This window comes from Triplophysa dalaica, chromosome 18 (genome assembly GCF_015846415.1).
Source record: "Triplophysa dalaica isolate WHDGS20190420 chromosome 18, ASM1584641v1, whole genome shotgun sequence".
NCBI lineage: Eukaryota > Metazoa > Chordata > Actinopteri > Cypriniformes > Nemacheilidae > Triplophysa > Triplophysa dalaica.
The window spans coordinates 11,522,700-11,549,484 of record NC_079559.1 but is presented as its reverse complement, the minus strand read 5'-3'; the positions used below and the strand labels follow the sequence as shown (position 1 = coordinate 11,549,484).

At 38.7% G+C, this 26,785-nt stretch overlaps 1 protein-coding gene across 2 annotated transcripts; it reads right to left on the bottom strand.

Moving 5' to 3' along the window:
- Positions 1 to 8,256: 8,256 nt before the first annotated feature.
- syn1 (synapsin I) lies at positions 8,257 to 26,785 on the bottom strand. 2 transcript variants are annotated; one of them, XM_056729580.1, is made up of 13 exons: positions 25,239 to 26,785; positions 24,597 to 24,654; positions 23,559 to 23,650; positions 23,123 to 23,279; positions 22,418 to 22,507; positions 20,309 to 20,371; positions 20,009 to 20,151; positions 19,788 to 19,862; positions 17,511 to 17,613; positions 17,276 to 17,407; positions 13,512 to 13,584; positions 12,828 to 13,383; positions 8,257 to 11,767 (listed from the first exon to the last, which is right to left on the bottom strand). In XM_056729580.1, the coding sequence occupies exons 1-13, from the start codon at positions 25,547 to 25,549 to the stop codon at positions 11,626 to 11,628; spliced, it is 1,995 nt and encodes a 664-aa protein (XP_056585558.1). In that variant the 5' UTR covers positions 25,550 to 26,785; the 3' UTR covers positions 8,257 to 11,625. The 2 variants fall into 2 exon arrangements, with proteins under 2 accessions (XP_056585558.1, XP_056585559.1); XM_056729581.1 differs by having other exon boundaries at positions 8,257 to 11,729; positions 25,239 to 26,784.

Here is a 26,785-nt window from a genome sequence, read left to right as displayed (position 1 = left end):
GTGAGATGCGGAAAGACAGCGCATGCGAGCGACTGCGCGCGGCCACGCGCTTCAAGCGCCCACGAGCGCGAGTGCGCGTCTGTGTTCGTGATGTGCACGAAAGCGCTGGTTGAGCAATGAGCATATGCAGTGGCACAGTTCCGAGACGGTCACGAGATGAGATTTTAATTATGGAGGTGTTAGATCGTGCTGATCGGCTCTATGATCACTCAACTCGAGGATGAATATGCTTGTGTTTCCAGGTTTTAATTATGTATTCCAGGACATTGACCTATTGAAGGGATTAGGCTTTTGAATTGTTGATTTCCTTGGAAAGCGTGCTTACAACAAATCTTGGTTTCTAGGCTATCTAAGAAACAGTAAGACGTATGGTTTCATAATAGTTTTAGAGTGTAACCTTACTTCAACTTTGCAACTAGGCTTTTCTTAAACGCATTGCTTCCAGCATAAATGAAAGTGTGCAATGCCAAAGTTAAGTATTATGAGATTAAATAAGACATGATCTCTCATTAAGTTTGATTAATGCGAGCTATTTAATCAATCATGACAACAACAGCATTTTGTACTGTATCAGGCACTGTATGAGACCACCTCACTAGACTTTTAGGAAAATCACATGAATTTGTAGTGTGAGGCATGGGAACAAATCGTGATGCAAGCCTAGTCTTGTAGGTCATTAAATAGCATTATTGCAGCTCTAATTCCATCTCTTCATTTTCCCTACAACCTACATATCTCAATTATGTCCATTTTACAACTTTAAATTGACTGACATGCTTGTAGTCTGACAACACTGGCAGTTTAAAGAACTTGCTTTTATAAAGCATCTCAATTTATTTATAATGCTGTGACTACAGCAACTCTGTATGTGAGCACTATCAGTCGTAGCATTTACAGTGATGCTGACAGCTGACATATAATTATTTTGTTTCTAGTCATGTCATCTATTTATCTCTCAGGCTGTGTAGAGCTTGTGTACTAATGTGTGACTCAGTTCCTGTCCTGTGTTTCAAAGGTTCTTTCTGACGCTGTCGTACAATGAAAAGGATGCGTCACCATTATGCTGCGTTCGGGTGTACATAGAAGAGGACAGAGAAAGCATTGTGTAGCAAGATGATGTTGTATTTATTTGACACTCTTCTTGTTGTATTTCCTATCTAGACATGTTAGCAGCTACTACAATTACGGGATCATTTAAAATTTGTCCTTTGAGTTTCAATATTCAGCATAAAAATATTTCCCAAAAATTTCCCTTACATGTTCAGCAGTTAATTTTTGGTAAAGCTTTAAAAAGATTTGCTTCAATATGCAAAAGACTGAAACATGATTCATAATGCTTCACAGAATCACAGTTTTGTTTTGCAGTTTTGTACGTTTATTTCCCTTTCTGGTTTGCAGGGCCATAACATCTGAGTGAAATATATAAGTCTTCATATCATTCCTTCGGTAAAGTGAATGATCAAGCCCTTAGCCAATGACCCCTCAGCTGTTCTGAGGGTAATCGAGGCCAAAAATACACCTGAGCCTCTCTCTCTCTGAGCTGTAAGGGTGGGCCTTTTCCCTTTGTCCAAGCTGAATTTATGTCTGTCCTGCTGATAGCAAACTCATTACAGTGTCGCCAGTAAGATCACATGACAGTGTCGTTGGAAGTGTTATCTATAGAGTAGCGTAAGAAAGATGAATTGGCAGAGACAACTGTGCTGAGCTCAGGACTACCATGTTCACCACAGCCTATAGCAGTAGAGATAGTGGGAAAGGTCATTGAAGATTTAAAGGCTTTTAGTAGCTTAAAGGTGACTGAAGAATTCAGTGGGAGGTAAAGTTGCGTGAATAGCTTCAATAGTGATTGTCTGTATTTCTTGTCTTGTCTTCAGCTAGTTGTGTGAGTCAACAACTTAGCTCTTTCTCTATCACTCTTTAACATCTTTTAAAACTGTTTTAACACTGTTTAACAGTAGATTGTGAAAGAGGTACGAACCAATGCTGTGCAAGAATGCTATGATTCATTTGAAAGGCTTGGTTTAAGTCTTTATTTAAAAATAAATTTAAAAAATGGCAAAATATTTGGGAAACCTGTTGGCTGAAGACAGACACTATTGCGCTCCACATAAACATTCATAACATTTTATACAGAATAATAAAGCACACTATACATATTGCAAGCTGTGTCTCTGTCCTCTTCTGTTAGTAAGAGCCCATCGATGTTATTGGCATGGCAACCCAGCTTCCCATTGGTTTAGCCTGCCCACCATCTGTCTGCTCCCATATGTGTTACAAATGATGCGGCATGACAGGAGCCATTCCCACAAGGTGTGGGAACCCAGGGCCCAACCACAGAGCCATGAAGAGAGGCTCAGCTACAGGCCCGGCACTTTGATCTTAAGGCAATGAATGATGCAGCTCCTTCCAAGAAGCCCACAGACATTAGAGGTCGTCCATCATTAGACTCTGTGTGTTAGAAGGTGTCTCAGCTGCTCCAGAGACTCTTTTAAGGAAAATTAGATCAATGGCTGGGCTGCAAATCCTGCTCTTATTGATAAGAGTCCTGTACACCAGTGGATCAATTGAGTAAACACCATTACAGTGTTGCAAACAAAGTGCATGGCTATTTGAACACAACACAACTGAACTGATTGATACATCATTCTTATTTGTAAATACAATATCTGATTGTAAATGATACCTGTTTGGGAGCTAAAAGTGCATTATTTTGATAATCCCAAATGTGTGGGCATTATATTGTGAGTCACCATATTATAAAGTTTGATTTTTTGATACATTGTTCCATTTTATATACATATGAATATTTATGTAGGTCATGTAGCGTTCGATCAAACTTGTACTCCTGCTGTACGTTCATACAACCTTAACATGATTCATGATGTAATACACATTCAACATTTGTTAAATCTAATAATCAGACGTCAGCTGTGTTCTCCTTACAAGTTAATTTACACTTTTCACAAGCAATCCCTTGGTTGCATAATAGCTGTACAAGAGAACCGACCTGTTTACATTTATTACTTTGTCAAAAGTGTCTAATTATGAGTTTGACATATTGCTACTGTCCTTCTGAAACCTCTTATCTCCAAATTTCGTGATTTTTCTTTGCCATAAATCATTATTATTAGTTACCCTTATGTTAAGAAAGGGTAAGCTTCTTCTTTAAGGAAAGCCCTTGATGGGTGCCGACATCACAAGGGCACATGCATGACTTCACTCTGTAAATGGAGAGAAAGAGAACTTAAGTTACTTCTTTACAAAAAAGTTATTTTTTAAATAAGATTATACAGTAGTTCAATTTGAAATCATAAAGCTATACTTAATAACCCAATTTACTGTTCATGCTGAATAAGCAGTGTGCTGTACACAGCATGTTTTATTCAAATTTGATGATACTTCCCCAATCCACTGCAGAGTAAAGAGGGAACGTGTTAACAGAGAAAGCCTTGGACATCGGATAGCAAAATGTGTATACGAAAACGTTTGTTGGGAATCCACATGATGATCCTTTTTTTTGTGGTTGTCAGGAAACTTGGTTAGCCAATATACCTTCCCCGAAAGATTTAGGACCTACTGAAGCTTCAGCATTTGCAGTTGTGTTAATGAAAGCCACCTCTGTCTCTGGTGATGCTTGGTGATGCCTGGTGAAATATCTTGCCAGGGTTCTTGGCACATGGACAGAGGCTGGGATTGTTTTCTTATTCCTTTTTCCGTTCATGCAAAACTGGCCATGGTGAGAGCCCTTCCCTCTATTCCACCTAGAGCTTGGCCGTGTTTTTGGCATCCTGCTCTTACTCCTTTGGAGTTCTCTTTGGTGCCAAATCTGATTTAAGCACCTCATATCTGATTTAAGCCGAGTAATATTGACTAAGCTGCAGAGGATGAAAGAAAAGCCGGCCTTTGAAGTATCTAAAGAATTTTTAACATTTTTAGATAATGTATTTTTCTCAACTGCCTTTAAGGGTCAAAATAATCAAATGCATTGAATCTAGACAATACACAATCTCCCACTTTCCGATGAAGCATGGCTTGGATGATGGTAGCCATGGTTACCTCATCTACGCAAATGCCAAAACTTGCAGCAGATTTTTCATAGTGTTTTTTATTTCAGATGGCTGAGAAATGGCATACTGAGGTCAGCTCTCCATGGAGACCAAGTAAACTCAGTTTATGGACATAGACGAATGTAGGGTGGTGAGAGCATTGAAGTACGGTGGGTATTCATTTAAATACAGAGAAATACTGTCAGGCCCGTCTGTCTTTCAGAGAGAGAAAAATCTCCATTTATCTCCTCTACTCACACTCTCACCCACACCGAACATCGTGGAGGGCTGATAAATTTGTCTGGCAGTAATGGATTTATGAAGCGTACTGATGCTGCATATTAGAGAGTTGCATGAATTGTTATGAACCCCTGCGCTGTAAACCACCCACTGCATCCCAATACAGTTCATTGTGATCTCAAGAACCTACTTAAAAATTTACACTAAGTCTTATTTTGTGTACCTGTAACAAAATGATTGTTTATTCTGAATGTCACATTTCAATTATATTATCAATGTGATGCTGGAGCTTAAATATTGTGAGGCCCACCATACACATTAAAGAGTAGAATAACTATTTTTGGGACATTACCCCAAATGCAGTGCATTGGTTATATTGAAATTGTCCCATCTTATCAGCCTAATATACATAGGCAACATTTCCACTCACATCCCTGTCATCATTCTGTCACTTTCAACAGCAAACCTGCAGAAATGCACAACTGTTACAGTCTTCAAAAATGAATTATGCGAAAATATGCAAGCGCTCAGAATATATTATTGTTAGTATGCTACATGGATGAAATGCCCAATAGCCTCCTTGTTTGAGAGGTTGCTTGGTTATAGCAGATGAATACACAAATACGCAGTTTTAAATGTTTCAGTAACTATAGGTAATTTAGGAAACTAGACTTCAGTGCAAACAGTCAAATGAAACTTGCTTTTTCTTCGATAACCATTACTGCCAACACAGCTGCAGTGGTTATAAATAGTATTTAAAACACTTTTGCCACGCAGTAAAAACATGATGAAATCAGGAGGTGGCTTTTCAGACAGTAGTGAGTTTCCTAGTGTGCTATTACACAACAGTGTGTATGTGTAATTAGAGACAGTGATGATAGCTTTCAATGCCTATTAACATTGGCACATTACATGATCCAGAGAGAATGCATTGCTGTTAATGTGACTGTACACAATATAACATTTTAACCTTCACAAAGAAAAAAAACCATAGCTGTGGAAACTGCAATTTTGACTTGTTAGTTCAGACAAAAACTCTGTCATTATTTATTTCACCCTCATTTGGTTCAAAACATGTATATGACTTATTTTGAGAAATGTCTCAGTGGTTTTGTGTCCAAACAATGGAAGTCATTGCGGAATAATTGTCTTGGGTTACTAACGTTCTTCACAATATTTTCTTTTGTGTTATGCAGAAGAAAAAAGTCATCCAGGTTTGAAATGACATGAGGGTGAGAGAAAGATGAAAGAATTAAAACTAGTATAACGGATGAAAACAACAGAATATTATTGAAAAAGTATTTTTACATAATTACCTGAAAGGGTTTTAAAACGTGCCTTTGTCTTGCCTCAGCCACAAGCAGAGAGAAAGAGAGAGAGAGATAGAGATAGAGAAAGAGAGAGAGAGAGAGAGGGACACTGGATCATTTCATTACTATACCCACTGTTTGTTTTTATGGGATGTCAAATAGCATTCTGCATGGTCATCATGTGAGGATGTGATTGTGTAATCTGCAACAAATGGCTCGTCTTCTAGAAAATCCATAATGTGATCCAGTCTATGAAAACCCAGCTAAAGTCATTTTCTTTGTGATTTACTTTAGTGAAAATATTATCTAGAAATCTTTAATATTGACAAAGAAACAAATGTTAAAGATCGAAATAATAGTAATGGAGATGGTGGTCTAGTGGGTTAAACCACTTAACTGGTAAATCAAAAGGTTGCTGGTTCAATCCCAGCAGCCACCACCATGTGTCCTTGAGCAAGACACTTTACTCCATGTTGCTCCAGGGGGATTGTCCCTGTAATAAGTGCACTGTAAGTCGCTTTGGATAAAAGTGTCTGCCAAATGACTAAATGTAATGAAATGTAAATGTAGTAAAATGAATGGTTGAAATCAAAGATTACATTTTGGGACTTCAGCCTGGTTTTCACAGAATGGGTCACATATTTATCAGAAGATTTACAAAAACAATATACAATATTTCACTGCTGTGGGTTTCTTTTCATGGACACTTTTACTTTCTAGCTCATTTGGGCTTTTGACTCAGTAAAAGTCAGACTGCTAGGCTTCTAGTCTCTCAACATGAAGATTTAATGAAAACGTAACACTGTGTCTTTGAGTAGCAACTCTCCGTAGAAGAATTTCTAAACCAGATTTTATACATTCTACAAGTTGGGGAGTCAGGTCCCCAAATTTATTCAACGTAAGGTTTAAATAATAGTCCAAATGAATAGGAGGGGTGCACAGAAACAAAAATTGATCTGCCTCTTAATTAAAATCGACCTCTTCCCCTCATCCACCTTATAGTTCCTGGAGCCCAGGATGTTAATTTTCTTGTCATTTATGTGACCTGGAATTGAGCAAGGCTATTGGTTGTTTAGGATGTACAAGAATTATGGACTGCATTTAAACTTGCTGTTTAAAACAACAGTTTTCTTTTAAGAGACTGTCATTTGTTTAAGTGAAAAACATAAGCACCGCCAATGAAGACTCGAAGAAGTTAAATGAGATCTTGAACTTGTGATTTTAGAGTACCATAGTTTTCATAGGATCTTTCTGTTATCAGCATTGTTTTACATTAGGGTCCAACCATGCTTAATATGCTTAGCTGATTGGTTGGTAAACAATGATTAACATGACTATCTCCTTCCCCTGGGTTCATTCTGTTAGCATGAATAGTCCTGACAGTTATGTGCATAATGGATTGCAGTAGAGTATAGACACTGTGAGATGTCTCTGTTTGATTACATTAAAAGATTTGTATTTACACATATAAAGAGCCTTTCAGCAATAAAGAGAGAGCTTTGGTTCAATATGAATGAACAAAGTCATAGGCTAATAGAAAATATTTACACGCCTCTACCCCAATCAATGCCTTGATTATGAGTACATGGTAAAAAAGAAAACAGCTTACTGAGTAGAACTACAGGACATTATGTGAGCGCTGACTGCAATTTTAACAAAACTGATCTCTGATGTGTAAAAACAACCTTCGTCAAACTCAGTAAATATACGCAATTCATATATAAGACTATTTATGCATGAAAAGGCAAAAAAACTATATGATGACACATGACTTCCAAATTAAAATGATGAAAAATGTACACCATGCTTTTGACAAACGCCATGTTCTGAAAGCTTCACAGTTTAATGGAAATATTATTTTGTAAAACCAACCAACCAAAGCAGAGCTCCTCTTGCTCTTGCTCTGACCCAGTAAGGTTTATTAATAGCTGAGAACTGTCAAACTCGCCCACAACAGTAGTTGCACTGTTGAACTGAATCTCCAGTGTACAGGAATCAAACCTCCCTGTGTAAAATAGTTTAGATATTCATAGGCTAATAAATAACATGTTTTCTTTTACGTATTTAAACCATGGGTGCGATCAAACAAACACTGAGGTATGCATGTTGCTAAATACAATGTAACTTACGTTGAGGTCTTGTGCCACGGTGTGGCCACAGTCGGTAACAGCTTCTTGGACTTGGAGCATGACAGGAAGAAATGCGTCAAGGAGGCAAGATTTAATTTTTATTTCTATAAAATTCTTAACTATAAAATGCCTTTATTAAGATGACACACTTTGCTGCCTTTGATATCAAACAACATTTTGTTATTAGTCATTAATTGTTCTACATAAGAGTTTACTTACAAATGGCTGCTAGAAAGTAGACGGTCACGTGCTCTCTACTGTATCCCGCGTATTAACGTGATGTCATTTATGTCATTATTTTCTACTTGATTCGACTTCATTCACTTCGAAGTCAACATAAGGTTGTGTTCGGAATACTCTCTAAAGTTCACTTCCCAGACAATGCGCTAAACTGTGGTTTATAACTTTTGGTGTAAAGTTATAATTGGTGAAAATGTTGCCATGCTACAATATCAACACGAATTTTGAGGCTTTATTTAGTTTTTAGTGACATTGGAGACTTAAAATAAGGCGAGAAAATTGTAATGCATACTTATTTGATAGACTTTATTGAATAGGTGCACATATTTTAGCATAATAATTTATACACCATTATGAAGCTACATTAAAGATCACATCAAAGTTGCATGTCTTTGTGTGTACTACACGATGATTAACATTAGTTCACCTTTTAACAGTATTTAAGACTTTTATTCTATATATTTGTAATAATATCTTTCTTTCTTTATACAACTGGCAGGCATGGACAGACAATAAAATTCACTGAGATTCAAACAGTCTGTATATAATAAACTTTCTGTTAGGAAATTATGACATATTCGAATACAGTTTCTTTCAAAGGAAATTACACATCTTTTATAAATAAGAAAGTTACATAAAAATATGGCAAATGATTAAAACAATCCAAATAAGATCCAAACTACATGTATACAAACCTCAGGCATGGGTTCAATAGGTGCTGCGACATTCGAAAAAAGTTTTTGAAAACATTTCTTTAGCCTCCAAACTTGATTGCATCAGAGGTCTGTTATTCATTTGACATTCATCAAAGCCGTTTTTTATCGCACGTGTCTATTCAAGTTTGAAAAAATGAACCGATCACTGAAATCTTGCCTGAGCCACAATAATATAATGGTGGACCACCTAGATTACGACATATGTGAACCATACAAACCACTAAACATTAATGAACACAATGAAGATGATTTCTAACAACTGCAGCTGTCACAAAATATGTAAAAAAGAACACATACCTTTCATGTAGGTTTAATTAGTTTACAGGGAATATCGAACAATAACCTAAATAACATCTGATTAAAGTAAAATTCTGTCTAAGACAAACCCACAACATATCTACAATGATCACCTTCAAGAATTAAATAAATTACAGGACACTTGCATCGTTTGTTTAGTTAAGATCTGTACAACACTTCTATTTGGTTTTGACAATTTACGGTACAACGTTACATTATACAGATATATACACACACTAACGCACCATTTGTCACAAAAGGATCACTGTGAATACACAACAGGCTGGTGAGCGGGAAGCGAGGGGTGGGGAACGGGACGCGTCGAGTGGCCATAAATATACTGTATTGCCTGAAACACACCAGTGTTGGGATGTTATAACCTCACTTGCGGAAGACACAGCCACACCGCTGGTTTTAGATTTTCCTTGGGTGAAAGATTAAGGATCCACGTTGTGTAACCGTGCACACTTGGACATACTAAGAGCAACTTTATCTAAAACCAGACATGTGACAGGCATCTTAAACAAAGATTATCTTTTGTAACTGAAGACATTTGCTGTTGATGGCATCCTTGGCTTTGTATTTTGCATTTTCATATGCCCAATGTGTGATAATGAAGCATTTCCATACACCTACGTTTCCGGGCACACAAAATAGCTGTGAAAAGCTTCTCTTCGTATGATGGAAACAAACCTTCTCAAATATACCCAAATGTTACAGTACTGGTGTGCAAACGTGTTTAAATAGCAAACAAATACACTCTACCAAACCCTGGCCTTCTGTATATTTCTACAGTAATGGTTGGAAGACCTGAACAAGGACGGTAAGTCATTGTATCTTTCTCTCCGGGACATCCCTGAGACATATGTGGTATCCCAAAACTAACGTTCTCTACATATGCCTCTCTGGCTAAGGCATATTGAACACATCTAAGGGCGTAATTGTGTGTAAATTATTTCTTCATGCCAGGGAAAGGGGCATTAGGGAAGACAGCTTGCTCACAAAAAATGAGACAACATTTTCACTACGACTATCTTATCTATGTGCAACTACACAACAGTTACTAAAGCAAGATCACCCACATTGTGCGACTACGTTCTCCCCAAGTGTCATGCAGTATCGCAAATGGCTAGCGCTAACAGCGGCAATGTTAGTTTGATGATGGAAGCTTGTGCAAATTTGAACAACATCACTATGGGTCATCGTTTTAGGATCCAAACTTTGTTCGAGCATGTCAAATACATTGAAAGATCATTTTTGGAACAATACAATGGAGAGCATTGTCAAAATCATTTGATGGGAATCCATCAATCCAGTCACAAAACATGCTTCAAACAATTAGCAGACGTATTTTAGATCATATATCAGAGATTCAGGGTGGATAATTGTATGAAACACAAAGTGTCCATCAAAGACGCTTAGCGTCGTGGCCGCATTACTACCTCGGGGTGTGCATTAACTTTCGAATTATTGAACGGATCGGAGTCAATTATTCAGCGTATAACACGGTTACTACACCACAGGACGCTGTTCAAATGTTTAATTTCAAAGTTTGTATTGTTATCGCCTTTAAAATGCTCTTGATGGAAGGACTACTTTCTTGCGCCTCCCATTTCTGAAGCTTGAGCCAATGCTGTGTGTGTTAGTGCGAGAGAGAGAGAGACTGCGCGCGCACACCTTACTGCGCATTTGATAGAAAGCCAGTGATAATAAATTATTTATTCCCAGTATTGTTTCTACCATCAGCAGTAAAAAAAATCACGCAAACTTTTGGTCTATCAAAATATATTTGTTATTAGTTATAAGCAGCATGACGAAGAAAACGAACCAGTAGGCTATCAGGGTTTATTAATGCATTTTGTTATTATTATTTGTTGAGTTATTTTATTCATTCGATTTCAGCATTTGTGTTTCTATATTGTTTTTTAAATGCTTTGTTTATTGAAAAAAACTGCACATGTTTCCAATAACATTCAAGTTTGACATTACAAACGTCAGATCAAGAGCTGGGTGCTGTGTGCGGTGATGGCCTGTAGGCTACACTATAACGAAGTGATATGGAACTGTGATGCAGTCAGCCGACCTGGAACACCTTCATAGGTGTGCATTCACTAAAAGTAAATGCCAACCCATATAACGTTTGTCAACCAATCAGATTGAAGCATTCAACAGCCCCGTGGTAAAATCGGTTTTAAGGTAAAATAATAGAAGCATGGAATGCACCAAACAGGCAAGTATTAGGATACACGTGTTTAGTACATCTACGTTCAATCTCTGTGTAGGTAGTGTAAAAGTGTGTGTGGTAGTGATTTCACACCTTCCTCCCTTCAACTTGAGTCAAATACAACAGGGAATGTTATAAATGTGATTCTATTGTGTAACACTGAAGTGCAACGGCGCTGCAATTTCTGTGTTTCAATCTTTTAGCAGTGTAGGCAGTGCTTTATCAATGTCACATTGCATATTGACGTGCACAGATCTGACACGTACACAGATGTGCATCACAACGTGCAATTCGATTGGTCCGTTTTACACAGAATAACAATATGACGAGTGTTTTCATTTGTGTGTTTTTTAGAGAAACAAATATAGTTACCTCTCCATCTCAACGTATGCATTTGTGTGTGTATGTAGGTGTGTGTATGTCTTATTCCACAGAGAAGAGGCTTGCAAAGGATTTCCGAAGGTTGCGGATGGTCTCAGCCTTGGCTTCGTCCTGACTAGGACTTTGGTGCTGGGCGGCCGGCGTTTCTGGAATGTTGAATGTATTGGTAAGAGACTGGGATTTGCTATAAAGAGAAAGAAGTGGCAATAGAGGAGAGGAAGAGGCTATTAAAGTCATGCAGCAAACCCATGGAGATGGCTTATAAAAGTATGTAAGAGATAAAATAAATAAGATGTGACAGAGAGAGAGAGAGATAGAGAGATAGAGAAATGAAATTCATGTGCTATCTTTCGTGTCATTCATTTAAGCAGTCATGACTTAAGTGCAATGCTTACATCAGGCTTGGGAATTATGGCAAATGAATTCTCCGGATGTAGAAACATGCACTTTATTGTACGTCATTGTACTATTCCTAAATCAAGATCCAGGTGCAGAGGCACTTACGCAACCACGTCTCGGTAAACCAGACAGAATGGGTGCACGCAGGCAGGTAGCCCACACTCTTCAGTGGAAGGGAGTGCCAGATGTGTCACCTATGAACTGAATTGAGGAATAGTGGGGGGATGATCACATTCATACTTGCTGACTAACGCTTGACAGTGAAAATAGATATGAGTGCACATTTCCACAGAGAAAAATGCAATTTTCACAATCAAGTGCATGAATGATTTGGGAGTAAGACCAAATCCGTCTTCAGCATGCAAAATACCAGATCCTCTAGAGAGCATATTTCTGTATATCCATGTTAAAAAAATGTGTCTACCTATACGTATAAGCCGCATTGATAGTTATGGTTACTGTTATTCCAACATTGTCATTACTATAATGAGGTCTATGAGGTCATCATAGTATGTATGTATGTAGTCAGGAGCATTTGGATGTGTTTGTCCATTTACTGAAAATGGAATAATGGATATCACATTGCATAATATAAAGAATTCCAGGGTGGGTCTTTGACATCACTTATCAAACACTTACAACATCATACTATACGTGTAGCTTTACCTGAAATCACAGTCACTGTTAATCATACAATCACTTATTACACAATTTAGGTGAACTCTCCACCATCTGATGAAATCATCTGGATGGGTGATGAAATATCATTAATAAATGGAAAAACACATTCCACATGTGAATTCCAAAAGACACAAAATCAATATCAAGGTAACTTAAGTTCTTACTTAAGCTGTGGGGATCCACTCAGGGCTGGGTGATCAGGACTCGGTTTCTGTGGAGGTTGTGGTTTCTGCTGCAACGGAGGTCGTGCACCTCCAGGCCCTCCCTGGCCCTGTGTAGTGGGCCGCGGCTGCTGCGTGGTGGGGGCACGAGGACCCCCCTGCTGCTGCGGGGCTGGTTGCGGGGCATCTTGGGTTGGCTGCGTCCCACCCTGGGTAGCCTGCCTAGTTGGCTGGCCTTGTTTTTGTGGCTGGGCCCTCTGCTGGGGTTTGGGACCCTGGCCGGCAGTTTGAGGCCTCTGCGCCTGAGGAGAGCTGCCCGGGCCACGCTGGGTGGCACCCTGTACTGGAGGAGGCCTCTGGGGTGCTGCGGACCCTTGACTGAGTTGTCGGTGTGGTGCTAGATTGGGTGGCCTGGTTTGTTGAGCAGGAGGGTCCTGGGCATTAGGACTGGTCACAGACTGGGGTTGGGATGGGGGCTGGCCCTGGGGAGAGGGACGCTGCTGTGGTGGAGTCCCTTGACGAGCAGTAGTAGTGCTGGCAGGGGCTTGTTGTGGACCTCCTTACACATATGAGTAAAATAAAATCTGGTTTTACTTGGTAAACTTACCAAATATAATTAATTTATGTGATTGATTGTTTGATCTAAAACAAATCAGATGTCAGCTTTGGGGTATTGTAATTCCTTACCCTGTGGAGGAGGGCGCTGTTGTGCCTGTGGCACTCTAGGCTGAGAGATCGGTTGAGGCGAAACAGCTGGTCCCTAGTGTTGCAAAAGTGAAATAGCAAGAAAGATATCAAAGTATATCAGATATAGACATTCAATGCACAGAACAGGTTTCAGTGCAATTAACAAATCAAACAGAAATCAAATGTTCTGTCTCAAAAGTTATTTATTAACATAACGTAACGATTTTGGATTCTGCCGATAACTATAACTAACCCTAAGGCGGTCAGTACCTATCGATAACGATTCATTACCAATAGGTTTTTATTGATTTATTTAAATAAAAAATAACATTAAAAGTAAAATAGCAATGAAGTGTAATACAACAATAAACACTCTTGAACCATTAAACTGTGTTGTACTTCTAAAAAAACACTTAAATATTAACTATATTAATAAATATTAAACTCCAGTGTAGGATTTAAATACAATTTTAAGTAGGTTTTTCTACATTTATGAAAATTTAAGCCAAATAAGCATATGAGAATACCGGATACATTGTAATATTTTTACAAACACGCTCATTACTATACTGACAAATTTTTGTCACCCTTTTATAACTTCTGCTTATAGGCTACTAATGTTATCTCGCTCTCAGCCCTCTCGGTATAAATACTGCTGTTCTCCATTAATGCAGGATGTAGTCAATAAATTAATTACTTTTTAACATGTCATGTTTACTGCAACTGGCTCTACCTTGTCACTGTGAAACTTATAAACCCCCATCTGCGCTCAAACCAAACAGGCTGTCAGAACAAGTTTTATTTCCGCCTCTAGAGGTCGCTGTTTTACTCTATACTCTGTGTTCTCTACCTGCGTATCACATTAGAGCTTTTCCTGCTGCATGTGGATCAAACGCAACCAGTGTTGGGTGTAACTAGTTACTAAGTCATTAGTTACTGTAATTTAATTACTTTTCCCTTGAAAAAGTAAAGTAAGGGATTACTCATATGTTTTCTGTAATTTAATTACAGTTACTTTTGATGTAATTAAACTAAATACTTTGTGAAATATATGTGTGTGCTATAGTGTAATTGACATCAAAATTGAAAGTCTTACTTTAAAATCTGTGCTTTAATGTAAAATTCTCACATTTGTAATACTTTGGTCAGTTAATAATATAATTTATTTGAATGAATTAAATAAGCCGTTTCATGTCTATCCTTGAATCACTTAACTAATCAAGGTTGATGTAGGATATAGAAAATAATTAGTAATGAGTATCTAAATACTTTTTGGACAGAGTAATTTGGACAGTAATCTAATTACACTATTGAATATGTAATGAGTAACTAGTAATTAATTACTTTTTCAGAGTAACTTACCCAACACTGAACGCAACCAGGACAAACTATCGCTGATGATTATTGCAGATAGCCCATCAAAAACGATGAATCGTTCGAAATTTAAAGGCAACCAGGTAATTTATTTTTTAAAGCAACACTTTGTAATTTTTTCAGTGGTAAATAAACTGCCCGTCTGCTATACCACTGCCCATATAACCAAAATATCATGATCCCCATTACATAGATTCGACTGTGACGATTCGGGGCCACCCCTAGTTGTTTCACCCCATTCACTCCAATTCCCGTGTTGTATCGTCCTTCTGTCTAGTGGTGATAGAAAGTCCTGGGATGGTATGAGGCTAATAATTGAGAAAATGTTTTGGTTGAACTATTCCAAAGCTATATTAAAGAGTAAGTAGCATATGATTTAAAAGGTCCTACTTTGGTTTATGGAGTGTCCAACAAGAAGTGTATCTACATAGAAGGTGTAAAAACACTATTATGTCATAATTATTGGTAATTATTCTTACATTACTTGTTGACTGACTCTCAAATAATTCGTTCCGCGATTCATCCGTCTAATCCCCTCCTATCCGCTAGTTTAGTGTCATGTAATTGGTCAGATTGTGTAGTCTGCTGTGATTGGTCAAACGCGTTTGTATCGAGTAAGGCAGAATGAGAGCCCTGAGGGAATGACGCGAGTGATGATAATGAGGGTCAGCTGTGTTGCACGGGTATCGCATCTCTTTGGAGGAGATCGGAAGCATAAAAGGACGAGCGACCGGAGTGTAAGACGAGAGAAGACCAGGCCTAGATTTTATGTTATGTTTTATTATGTTTGTGTGGCCGGCAGTCGACCGTGCAGGAGCTTTTTATTAAAAGTTGTTGAACGTTCGCCGGTGAATGCCTCGTTCCCATTCCTTAATCTTGTTACAGCGTTCATCATGTGTCGAAAAATGGAACGCCTACCGTCATTGTTGGATTGCGGTTTACAGGTTATATATTATACACAGTTTATAGATAGATATGGTGGGGATTTTACCTTACCAGTTTGAGCCCGAGTCTGACGAAGAAACATCCGAAGATGATAGTAGATAATATATAGACGACAATCGATTGAACACTTAAATTAGCTGAGTTCATAGCTAGATAAACAAACTGTAATACCCCAGAAATAACGGTACATGTTAACGTTAGCGTTAAATGCATTAGCTAAACACAGACATAAGGTAAACAAATATTTCTTGAAGTTCAAACAAAAATAAAAGTCACACTTACAGGTTGTGATTCGGTGGAGCTAACAGGTCCAAATAAGGTTGGTATTTCCCCCTTTCAATGATAGTCTTTTAACATATACTGCAGTGAACGTGCCAAGATTATTGAAGCAATCTTCGGTGAAATGACGCGCTCACAGTAAAACCCCGGGGTTATAGTACTTTGGAGTCTTTGAAAACGAATTGTAACCATTGTTTCCTCAGAAGTTCTTCCTTTGGTAGTTTAAATAAGACGCACTTAGTTTCACAACGTAGAACACAGGTTCTAGACATGATGCGCGCGCATCACTAACCAGCGACAAGTGTTTTGGAGGAGGAGAGATACGTTTTTGTTGCAGTCCCAGCAAAATGTAGGCGGGGACTATGTCTAGTGACGTAGATACGTGGCGGTACTCGCCAATAACTTTGTTATCTATTCACCTTAGGACTTACAACTTGGCAGACTGCTTACTTTCAAACACGGCAACATACACACTGGATGAAATGTAATTTTCATGATCGAATGCTACTTACTCTTTAATGGAGAAATTATCCCTTTACTGGAGCATAATCATCAGCAAATAAAAGGTATGCTAATAAAATCTACTGCAATGTTGTATGAGTTTGAGTGATATTTATTTACATATCAGCCTCTTGCAGGCTTCCATTGCTAGCAAGGAAATGAAATCAGGCAGAGCACAGATGAGGGATGATGTTTGGGTTCTTAAGAATCCCTAGCTCAAGCATTACAGACATTTTTCACAAGAATCACTCCTTCTCTCTATCCCATATGTGTAGGCATGAATCATAACAATCACATATTTGGGAGCAATGAAGAAGGTCCGAATGATGAAGGAGGAAAGAAGGAGTCATATAGTGACTATAGCTTTTTGCATTCATAATTTTGCTGGTGAACATCTAAATTGACAATAAAAACTGACTGGTGGATGAACATTTTATTGTTTTACTGTATTATTCAGCAGCATTCCACTCCTCTATGCTGCATAACCAACAAATGTGCATTGGTTTTAAAGGTCAGATATGCTGTCAAGAAGGAGAATAGTGTGCGCATTGTATGCCTCGCAACCAGGCTGGCTTTAACCACGGTTCTTTAAAATGAAATCTATTGTTGGAGTAGCGTTTTTGGAGGAGGAGAATATACGAGGATGTGTTCAAAAGTGTGTTAACCTGAGAGTGAACTGGAGCGGGAGGTGAAGTGTGTGGAACAGTCTGGTTCATATTGGTCACAACGAGATCAGCAATCAAAGCCCGGTCCTCATCCTGTTGGTCTCCTATGAGAGGCATTGAGCAGCCCACAACCTAGTAGGCACACACAGTATTTGCTCAGGGCATTTTTTGAAAAAGATATTACGAAGGGTGACTGTTTCTGCACATTTCGGTTATGTGGTCTGTGATTTCTTACCTCTATGATGTAGTCTTTCCCGTCTTTACCGTGAAGTGCTTCAACGGCGCATATATCAAGACCTCCGAAAACCTCAGAGCAGACGTCCACCCACTTACGATACCTGCAGGGAGAATGTGATACTGATGACCTTGCTCATTCCACTAAAAGCATCCACCCACACTAACACCACAACAAACAAGGTAAATCCGGATAACTGTATTGCATCCAAGGCACCAGTATTTAACACATGGTGTTTGAAATAAAAAGCTTAACAGAAGATTGTTTTGAAAATAATAACAGAAAAGGATTTTCAAATTATAATAAAATTAATAATAACTTGAAAATAATCAAGAGGGTTTTGATTTGCGAAGGTTGTTTGTCCCATGATCCTTCATGTCATGATTCTGCCTCATGTCATGTCTTTCTTGGTCTTGTGGCAGAGTGATGGCAAAGCCATAGGTTTTATGTGGAGAGAGGCATCTTGGCCTTGTTGGCCTTCAATATGCTCTCTCCGGTCTCGTCTTTGGCCCCGCCCCTCTTGTTCTATCGTTAGATTCCCTTCTGTGTTTCATTACCTACAACTGCTCATTGTTAATTATCCTTGTTAGTTCCCCAATTTAATGTCCTTGTTTTTGCTGTCTGCGCTGTTTCGCTTTGGTTCTTGCAAGGTACGTAATGCTTACCTCAGTCTAGATTTCTGCAGTCCCAGTCAAGCCTTTTTCCCTTAAAAGTTTTATTTTGATATCTTATCTCTTGCTTTTGCCCCTTCGTGGGATATCCTTTATTTTTGGATTGTTTCGTTACCGTTTTAACCTAATGTGAGTCTTTTTGTTTTGCTTGAATAAATCTTGAGTTATTGCACTGCTGCCCGCGCTTGGGTTCTCCTTCTGTGTCCAAACGATGACATCTTCATATACAACCTATAGGAGGGTTTTTTGAGTTACCGTCTCTACCGACAGCAAGCAATTCTAAAGAAAATTTCGCCTTGATGTTTTGTAGTGTAAAAGCAAACTATATATTATTGTGAACACAGTGGTAAGGGACTATGTATAAAGTTCACACATAATGTATAAACGAACAACTTTTAAACGGTCAAAAAACCACAAGACTGACAGTGTTTTACGACAGTTAATGGGTGCTATACTTTAAAACATAACTAAAGGTTGTACTATGCTGCTGGCAAAAACAACCCAGCAGTAGGGATGGTGGTAAAGTGCCATGACCATGGAGAACTTCCGCCGGCGGTAGTGCACGTCACTCTGACATAAAGGTGTAATAAATATTATGACTAAATTAAATATGACATTTCCGATAACGATTGCTAATTGTAGCCTTTCAGTTGTGGATGGTTTTATTTAAAATATCTTGCATTAACAGAAATTATTGGGATACGTTTCTGTTGGTGCGTTCGAGGGCGGGCCTGCACGGCAAACCCCAGATTATTATGCAGGTTTTGCAATGGATCTTGTTGTGAAACGAACAGATACGTAAAATCAAAACTGGCTATGACACGCTTCCTTAGTTTCGGAGTGTGTGCAGGCTTTGCCGTGGTCGCGGAGAGACATCTAATTATTTTTTCTCCTGTGCACATGTTCTGAACTCGCATGTAGTGCAGCTGTAAATTTTAATCTGGACAATGTCAACATATACATTTCCCATCAACGAGTTGGAAGAATTAACCTTTTCTGTGGCAATCTGAATAGGAAAGCCAGAGTAGGTTTAAACAGTTTGTTTCACATGGTATTGTTTAGGACTGTAAGGGTTACGCGACTGACTGAAGTTGTCATATAGTAAGTTATATATTTCTCTTTCACTCCTCATGTGATATATAAATAATATATATTTCTCAACAACCGCACCACCGCTGTTGATTTGTCTATTACCACTGCGGTGGTAAAAAACTGCCACCGTAACAGCCCTATCCAGCGGGTAGTTTTTTCATTAAATTTTATTAAGCCAAATTATGTCACAATTCAGTTTTTTTGCATTATGGTCGTCCTACTGTATGTCAACAATTTACCTAGTTTGTGGTTTTAATCTGAGGCAAATGTAATACTTATACTGTATATTTAAAGGAAACTGAAGACAGAAGAAATAATAACCTATTATGACTAAAATTAACCTCTAGAACAGTCTTCCTCAATAGGCGTCCGTGGTCCAGATCCGGGCCTTTGCTTCGTTACATCCGCTTTGCTTTGCTACATATCTAAAACTGTTTCTATATTATTTAGTCGTGCTGTTTAAGCTTTTTATGCTGTTGTATAATATGCCATGTGTTAAAACAGAAAGGTCTACCTGTCAGACATGGCCACCTGCTCTAACATGGCCGATCCTGTGTTGGTTTTCCAGTTGCCAGATATAGATGTTCTCCTGCCAAATAACAAAACAAAATATTTATTACCTGATGTCCCACAATCAATTAAATGAGACAAAGCATAGTTTCGAAAGCATAAGAAGAAAAAAATCATGGCATATGTCATCAATATGACATGTCACCACGTTAGAAAGCCTCTTACATGTAGGCCTTGTAGTTGTCACCAATTTTCTGGATTCGAACATCATACTTGGCATCGATAAAAGGCTCAGATGTGGCATATGTTTTCGTCAGAGCCACAACACTGGCAATGTCTTGGAAATCATATTGATTGTCCACTTTCACCTGAATACAGAATTTTAAAAACAGTAACTCATCTGTTATTCAAAATAGGACAAATAAAATTTTCAGATTTTTTGTTAAATGAGGTGTCTAGACATTTTAATGGAAAATTAAAGGGAATAATTAGATCATTTATTTTGTAAATGGGTATCAGTTATACCTTTCCCATTCCAGAATGAGCATGACCCATCTTCACAACCACAGGAAAGCTGGGAGTAGTGATCTAATAACAAAGGAGAGATATTAAATATTTATATTTGAATAACACCAGGCTTTTCAGATGTTAACACACATTTATGTGTTGCATTCTCTCTTTAATTAATAACAGAAAATGCTTCATTTGCAGACTCTGTGTTGCTTGATTGGCATCTTATTTTTTAACGCTGCAGCAGCAGAAATGCGAGAGCAAAATCTTCCTGCCCAGGCACAACATAAACCCGAAGAAATTACGTCGGAGAATAGAACTCTTTATCATTCAAAAAGGCAAGGCAGGGTGAGAAAACATTGTGGGAGAGTGTGTGTCTGGGGGTTTTATGTGTGAGGGAAAACAAGGCTGGTGACTGCAGTCGAGCGGTAGGGGACATTGTGGCACTGCAGCATGTCTCTCCCATTAAAATCTAATAGCATCTCTGCGAAAAAGAACTCTAATGTAGCAGAACATTAGTTCAGCCTGAAGTTTACCGAAAGGTGCCAAAGAATTCATTGATACAATATGTTAATTGTTCTCTGATATCTACAAAGAAGGTATGTGGCAAAAAGTGCAAAAATGAGCCACATATGGTTTGACATGTCCATTTACAACCATAGGATTTGTCCCTAGAATGACAATGTCTGTTATTACCTTATTTGGAAGGGTCATGAATATTAATGTTGAGCTCTGCTCTGATTGGCTATTTCGCTGCGCGGCTCATGCCACTTGCTCATGGAAGAAAGGGATAAAATCAGACCCACCTGACTTTATAACTGTATAAATAAGACGTGTGTCTCCGCAGCTCGCATTGTATAAAGAAGATGCGCATGAGTTTTAACTGAGAAGCTTGCACTGTACAGATGACCCGCCTGACTTGATAACTGTCCAGCTCGCGCTGTACATGGCAAGGCAAGGCAAGTTTATTTATAAAGCACATTTCATACACAAGGGCAATTCAAAGTGCTTTAGATAAAATGATTGACAGAAAGAAATAAGCTTTAAAATGCAAATAATTTAAGATCACAAATACTTTCAAAGATTTTAAGAAACAATAAAACAGCAATAAAATTGATTAAAAATGTGATTGTATATATTAAAATAAAGAGAGCAAAATAAAAAAAATCAGAAATAGAAGTGCAGTTGATGTAAACCAGCACAGTGCTCAGGTTGTGAATGCACAGCTAAACAAGTGTGTTTATAATCTGGATTTAAAAGTAGCTACTGTTGGTGAACGTCTGATTTCTTCTGGAAGCAGATTCCAGCTACGGGTGGCGTAATGACTAAACGCTGACTCGCCCTGTTTTGAGTGAATCCTTGTTATCTCTAACTGACTTGATCCTGATGATCTGAGAAGTCTGTTTGGTTTATATTCAATAAGAAGATGTGTCTCTGCGCAGGTCACGCCTAGACGCAACGTTATGAAGTGAGGCTTGTTTAAAGTAGACAACGCCGTCATCGTCCATCGTGAGGTTTCACTGTAGACACCGTCCGATGCCAATTTGGTAGACATCGCCCAAACCTATTCACAATAACTGCACAACTTCTGATGATTCGGCTGTGCATGTCCGGTTGGCCTAGAACATGGACGGGTATATGCAATGTTGGGGGTGTACATCTCGACTGTAACGTCACAGTCGGTGTTATGTCGGTATCGCCTCTTTATCAGTGGTCTTTTGCATGCAGAAGATTTACAAAAAAGGAGGAAACAATGGTGTTTGAGGCTCATGATATGTCATTTCCATGTACAGACCTCTTATTATTCATCTATGACTAGTTACATACAGTTTTCAATTCTATGGCACCTTTAAACTAGGCTTACTTTCCTAAGTATGAATTTAAATGTTTAGTCTAGACAAGACTATGTTAGGTTGTGTGGGGCAATGCTGAAGTGGGCTGGTGAATATGCATGAGCTTATTATATTTTCTTGTTTACTGCTTCTTAGCACCACTGTCCCTCCCACACATGGGAACTCTATGCTGAGTCCAGTGGGACCATCTAAAGCCCAATAGCTTCGGCTAGTAAGGATTACTAGTGAGGAGGGCCGGGAGACGTACAGAGACAGATGGTTAAACACTCACCATCTCTTTGTGGTTGGGGTAATAAACCTGGTCAATCAGTGGGAACTCCTCTGGACCCAACTGCTTGTACAATCTGGACAACTGAGCGAACTGCAAGGCGCAGACATAAATAAACAAAACAGATATTTTGCAAAAGTCGTAATTAGACATAAATAGTGAACGGTTATACTATATAAATGCCATTTTGACATGACAACAAGCGTTAATTAAAAGGCCAAGCAATATGTTAAAGTCACATTATACATTCTCTCTTAGACCTTACATAATAATGAAGCTTCATGTTTTTACTACCTTAATATGAGCTATTTCTATCTACATACAGTGGGGTCCCCTTGTTGTTTCTACAGTAGCTCTTAATGAACAAACTGCTCTACAGAGCGTGTTTCGAAAATACTTTATCTCCTTCGCCTAAGAAGCGACCACATATTAGTTCTGTGTCAGCCACCATAGTGCTTCAAAAATGAGATGTGGAGTGAGCCATTGGTTGCAATTCGCAACCACCGCTAGACGCCACTAAACTTCATACACTGGACCTTTAAAGGATAAATGTGAGATTTCCACTCTACACAAAAATAGTTACGAATCTGTTTGTCCAATCCATAGAGTATGGAGGAGGTTCTTGAAGCTTGATTGAAACTAGTCACTATTTTTGCACTTCTGTCTGGTGCTTTTAGTGTAATTTGTAATATAATTTGTAGTGCTCACCATCCATGGTTTGTCGCAGAAGTTGTAAACAGAGTGAAGAGTGTTGACACTGGGAATCCCAGCATACTGAAGACCAATCACAATGTTCCTGTGGTCGCCATTTTTGGCCATGCTGTAAGCATGCTGTCGCACCAGAACAAAATCTGGCTTAAAACACCTAAATGTCCACAGAAATGCAGTTTAACACAATCTTTAATGTACAAATGTACAGAATAATTTATGCAAGATTGTATTATTAATCTCAATCATTTTAAAATAATGCTTAAAAAAGTACTATAGCTCCAAATGTATTCTAGGTGAGCCATATAATAATTTTTTAATTTTTGTCTTTTTTACTAAATTAAACAAACAAAATCCAACCACCAAATTAGTAGTTAAAATTATTAAGGTTGTGTGATGAGGCACCTTCATGAAGCTCAAGTCTATTAAAACCTACTTTGTGATTTTGTTGCCATTGCGGATAGCCTCAATGTCCACGCTATAGCTTCCTGTTGCATGAGCGACCAAGTTAACCTCCGAGAAATCAGCCTTGAAAATCAATTAAAATTACCAATAATTGGATCAATGAATGCATCAATACATGTGACAAGTTATATTGTCAGAATATATACAACAAAACTGCGCCTGAGCTCTGGTTATGTTACGTACTGAAGGGATTGTTCACCCAAAAATGAAAATTCGGTCATCATTTCTCTTGTCATTTCAAACCTTTATAGCTTTCTTCAAAAGTAGATATTCTGAAGAATGTTGGTTACCGAACCATGACGGTACCTATTGACTTCTATTGGTTTTGTGTTCAGACGTGAATGGGTACCACCATTGTTTGGTTACCAGCATTTTTCCTAAATATCATCTTTGTGTTTTGCATAAGAACAAAACTTATACTGGTTTAAAAGGACAAGAATGTAAGTAAATGATGACAGATTTTTCATTTTTGGGAGAACTATCCCTTGAAAATCCCTCATGTGTGCTGATAAATAGTCTAACAAGTTAAACTACAAAAATCTATAATGTAATAAAGATATATGTAAATATAACCAAACGAAAAATGGAAGCAATTTGTTTCTTATGTTTGAAATTACTTTTGGCTTATTGTAAAGCTTCTAGCAAAATTGCATTACCCATGCCACTGTAAGTAATTAATTATATAAGAGATATTATACATCAACACAATAGATATTTTTCATTTATCTTCTTGATCCTGCATGTCATTACTGATGGGGATGGTTTTCCTCTCCACAGTTCAAAACACAAACAAGAACAATTCAATATCCAATTCAAAAGCGCAAACAAATGCCAGTGAAGATATTACACAGGCCTGACATTATCATCTCTAAGACTAATTGATTTCAGACCTGCCAGCTCAAAAATGGGCTTATATGTTTTGAAGGGCATTTTGGTCATTGCACAAAAAAAATGCTGATGTGTTGCCATCAATCTACCATCACCTACTGAAAAAGTGAATACTTCCCACCTGTTCTACTTTGATGTCAAATTCACCATGAACCTTCTTGCCTTTGAACACTTTCGCCCTAAAAAAAGAAAGAACATTTGCAAATGACATTACCGAAGCTCTTTTTGACAAAGCTTGGGTGTAACATCCTCATTAAATGTGTCACTAGACTTCTTGTGAATTACACGTCTACACAGGTTTGTAAGTATTCACAAGGATCGTGCATTTACTCTGCCTGTCCCAAACACACTTAATAAAAGCTGAAGACCTTTGAAGTAATTCAGTTTGCTATAAAGTCTGTTTCTCCACTGGTTAACTGAACCAAATTTGTGAAATGCGCACAGACATGCGCAGGCACACCCACAAATACATACACACGCTCGTGACAGTGAGGGAGATTGAGAAAGGCCCATGAGTCACGACGTTTGGATAATAACTCCGTTCGTCCTGTATAAGCAGCACTTCAGGTGTCATTCTTTAAAGCTTAACGTAAGGTCGTCAGCATCAAACCATTGACACTTATCTTATCTTATCTTATCTTATCTTTTATTTGAACAGGTTTATGTGTTAAAAACATGTTTACGCTGATGCTGAGATTTCTACATCACGACACACCTTTGAGCAACGAAACAAGCACATGAATGTTTCCCATGATGATCTTACCAATCCGTCTGTTGGTCATCAATGACCAGGAGAATCTTTCCACCGCTCGAGCCGAGTCCCCTCTCGGCTGCCTCGTTAAAGGTAGCAGCGGCAGCGGCGGTGGTCTGTTTGACAGCGTTGGAAATGGAGGAAAAGAAGCCGGCGCCCGTAGACTGACTAGGGGGTTGACGCCTCTCTTGAGATCCCGGCGACACCACCGGGGCAGGGCTCTGCTGCTGCGGCGGTTCGGGCCGCTGTAGGTCGGTCATGTAGCCATTGGGCAAGTTAGACATAAAATTACTGTCCGACAGTCGACGTCGCAGGTAATTCATAGTAAGGATGAAAAAAGATGCGTCGAATACGAAAAACGGTAAATGATCCCTCTATAGGTTCTGCACGGCGTCAATCCAAGGCGAATGGGAATCTGGTCAGCAATGTCTTGATTGCACCCTTGTGTTTTAGTTTAACAGTAGTCGGCAGAGAGACGCGGAAAAAACGAGTCGATACGCAATTCTCTAGGGTGCACCTCAAAGCAAAGGTCGCGTTTGGCTATAAAACATCGCAGTCGTCTATACAACATGCATAGCTGCGGTGCAACAGCAGATAAATTGCACCGTGTGGTAAAATATTTTCTTAATTATTGTGATTTATTGGCTTAAAGCACTGAGAAGCCTGTTCAACAATTGGCATAAATCGCACCTTAAACTCCTTCCGTTGATGATGTTGCAAGATCCTATTCAATGGACACGGTGAAAACAGCGAAGAGGCACTTCGTAGAAAGTGTGCTCCGTGAAGGTAGTAATTGTCATGAGTGGAACTCGTTGAGGCAAAATTTCCTCCCGTCGTCCTCCGGTCAGAATCTCTGTCATCCGGTCCGGGATCTTGGAGGCGGAGGTGCGGTTGACATCGGTAAATGCAGCGATTGCGTCACTTGTACCATCCAATCCTGGTTATCCACCCAATGTTTTACTTTGACCCTCATCGTTTTCCCAACTGGTTTGCGCACGTTATTTACGCACGGGACGTGTCCGTGCTGTGTTCGTTCATATATGATATGATGTGAACGTGATGAATGGGAAGGAAATTGGGCTTTGTCACCTGCGTCTGTTCGTTTAAGTGAAACAGAGACATTGATGCAGCACAATCTAATTAACAGTGGGTGGCGTAGGTTAGTGATTGAAGATGTGAGCTGGTAAATAAAAGGTTGTCTGTTCAATCCGCGCAGGATCACTGAGCTATCACCACGGTGCCCTTGAGAAAGAAATTTAACCCCAGGTGACTCAATGAGAACCAGTTTAGGCCTGCTTAATCATGTCTCTTTAAATAAAAGTAATATAGATAACAATTAGTAAATGGATTCGTTTCACGCCAACGTTATTGTTTTAAATATTAACAATTGTCCTGATTAGACTGAATTTCGACTCTGATGTCTGTTTATGACAGCAGCTTAGGGTACTCAAATACTGAAAAGAAAGCACATTTCACAGTATGATGCTGTTGTTATAATTTCCAAACTAAATTTGAAGGAAGGATTTTCAGCACTCTGGACAGTACCCAGAACAACGACC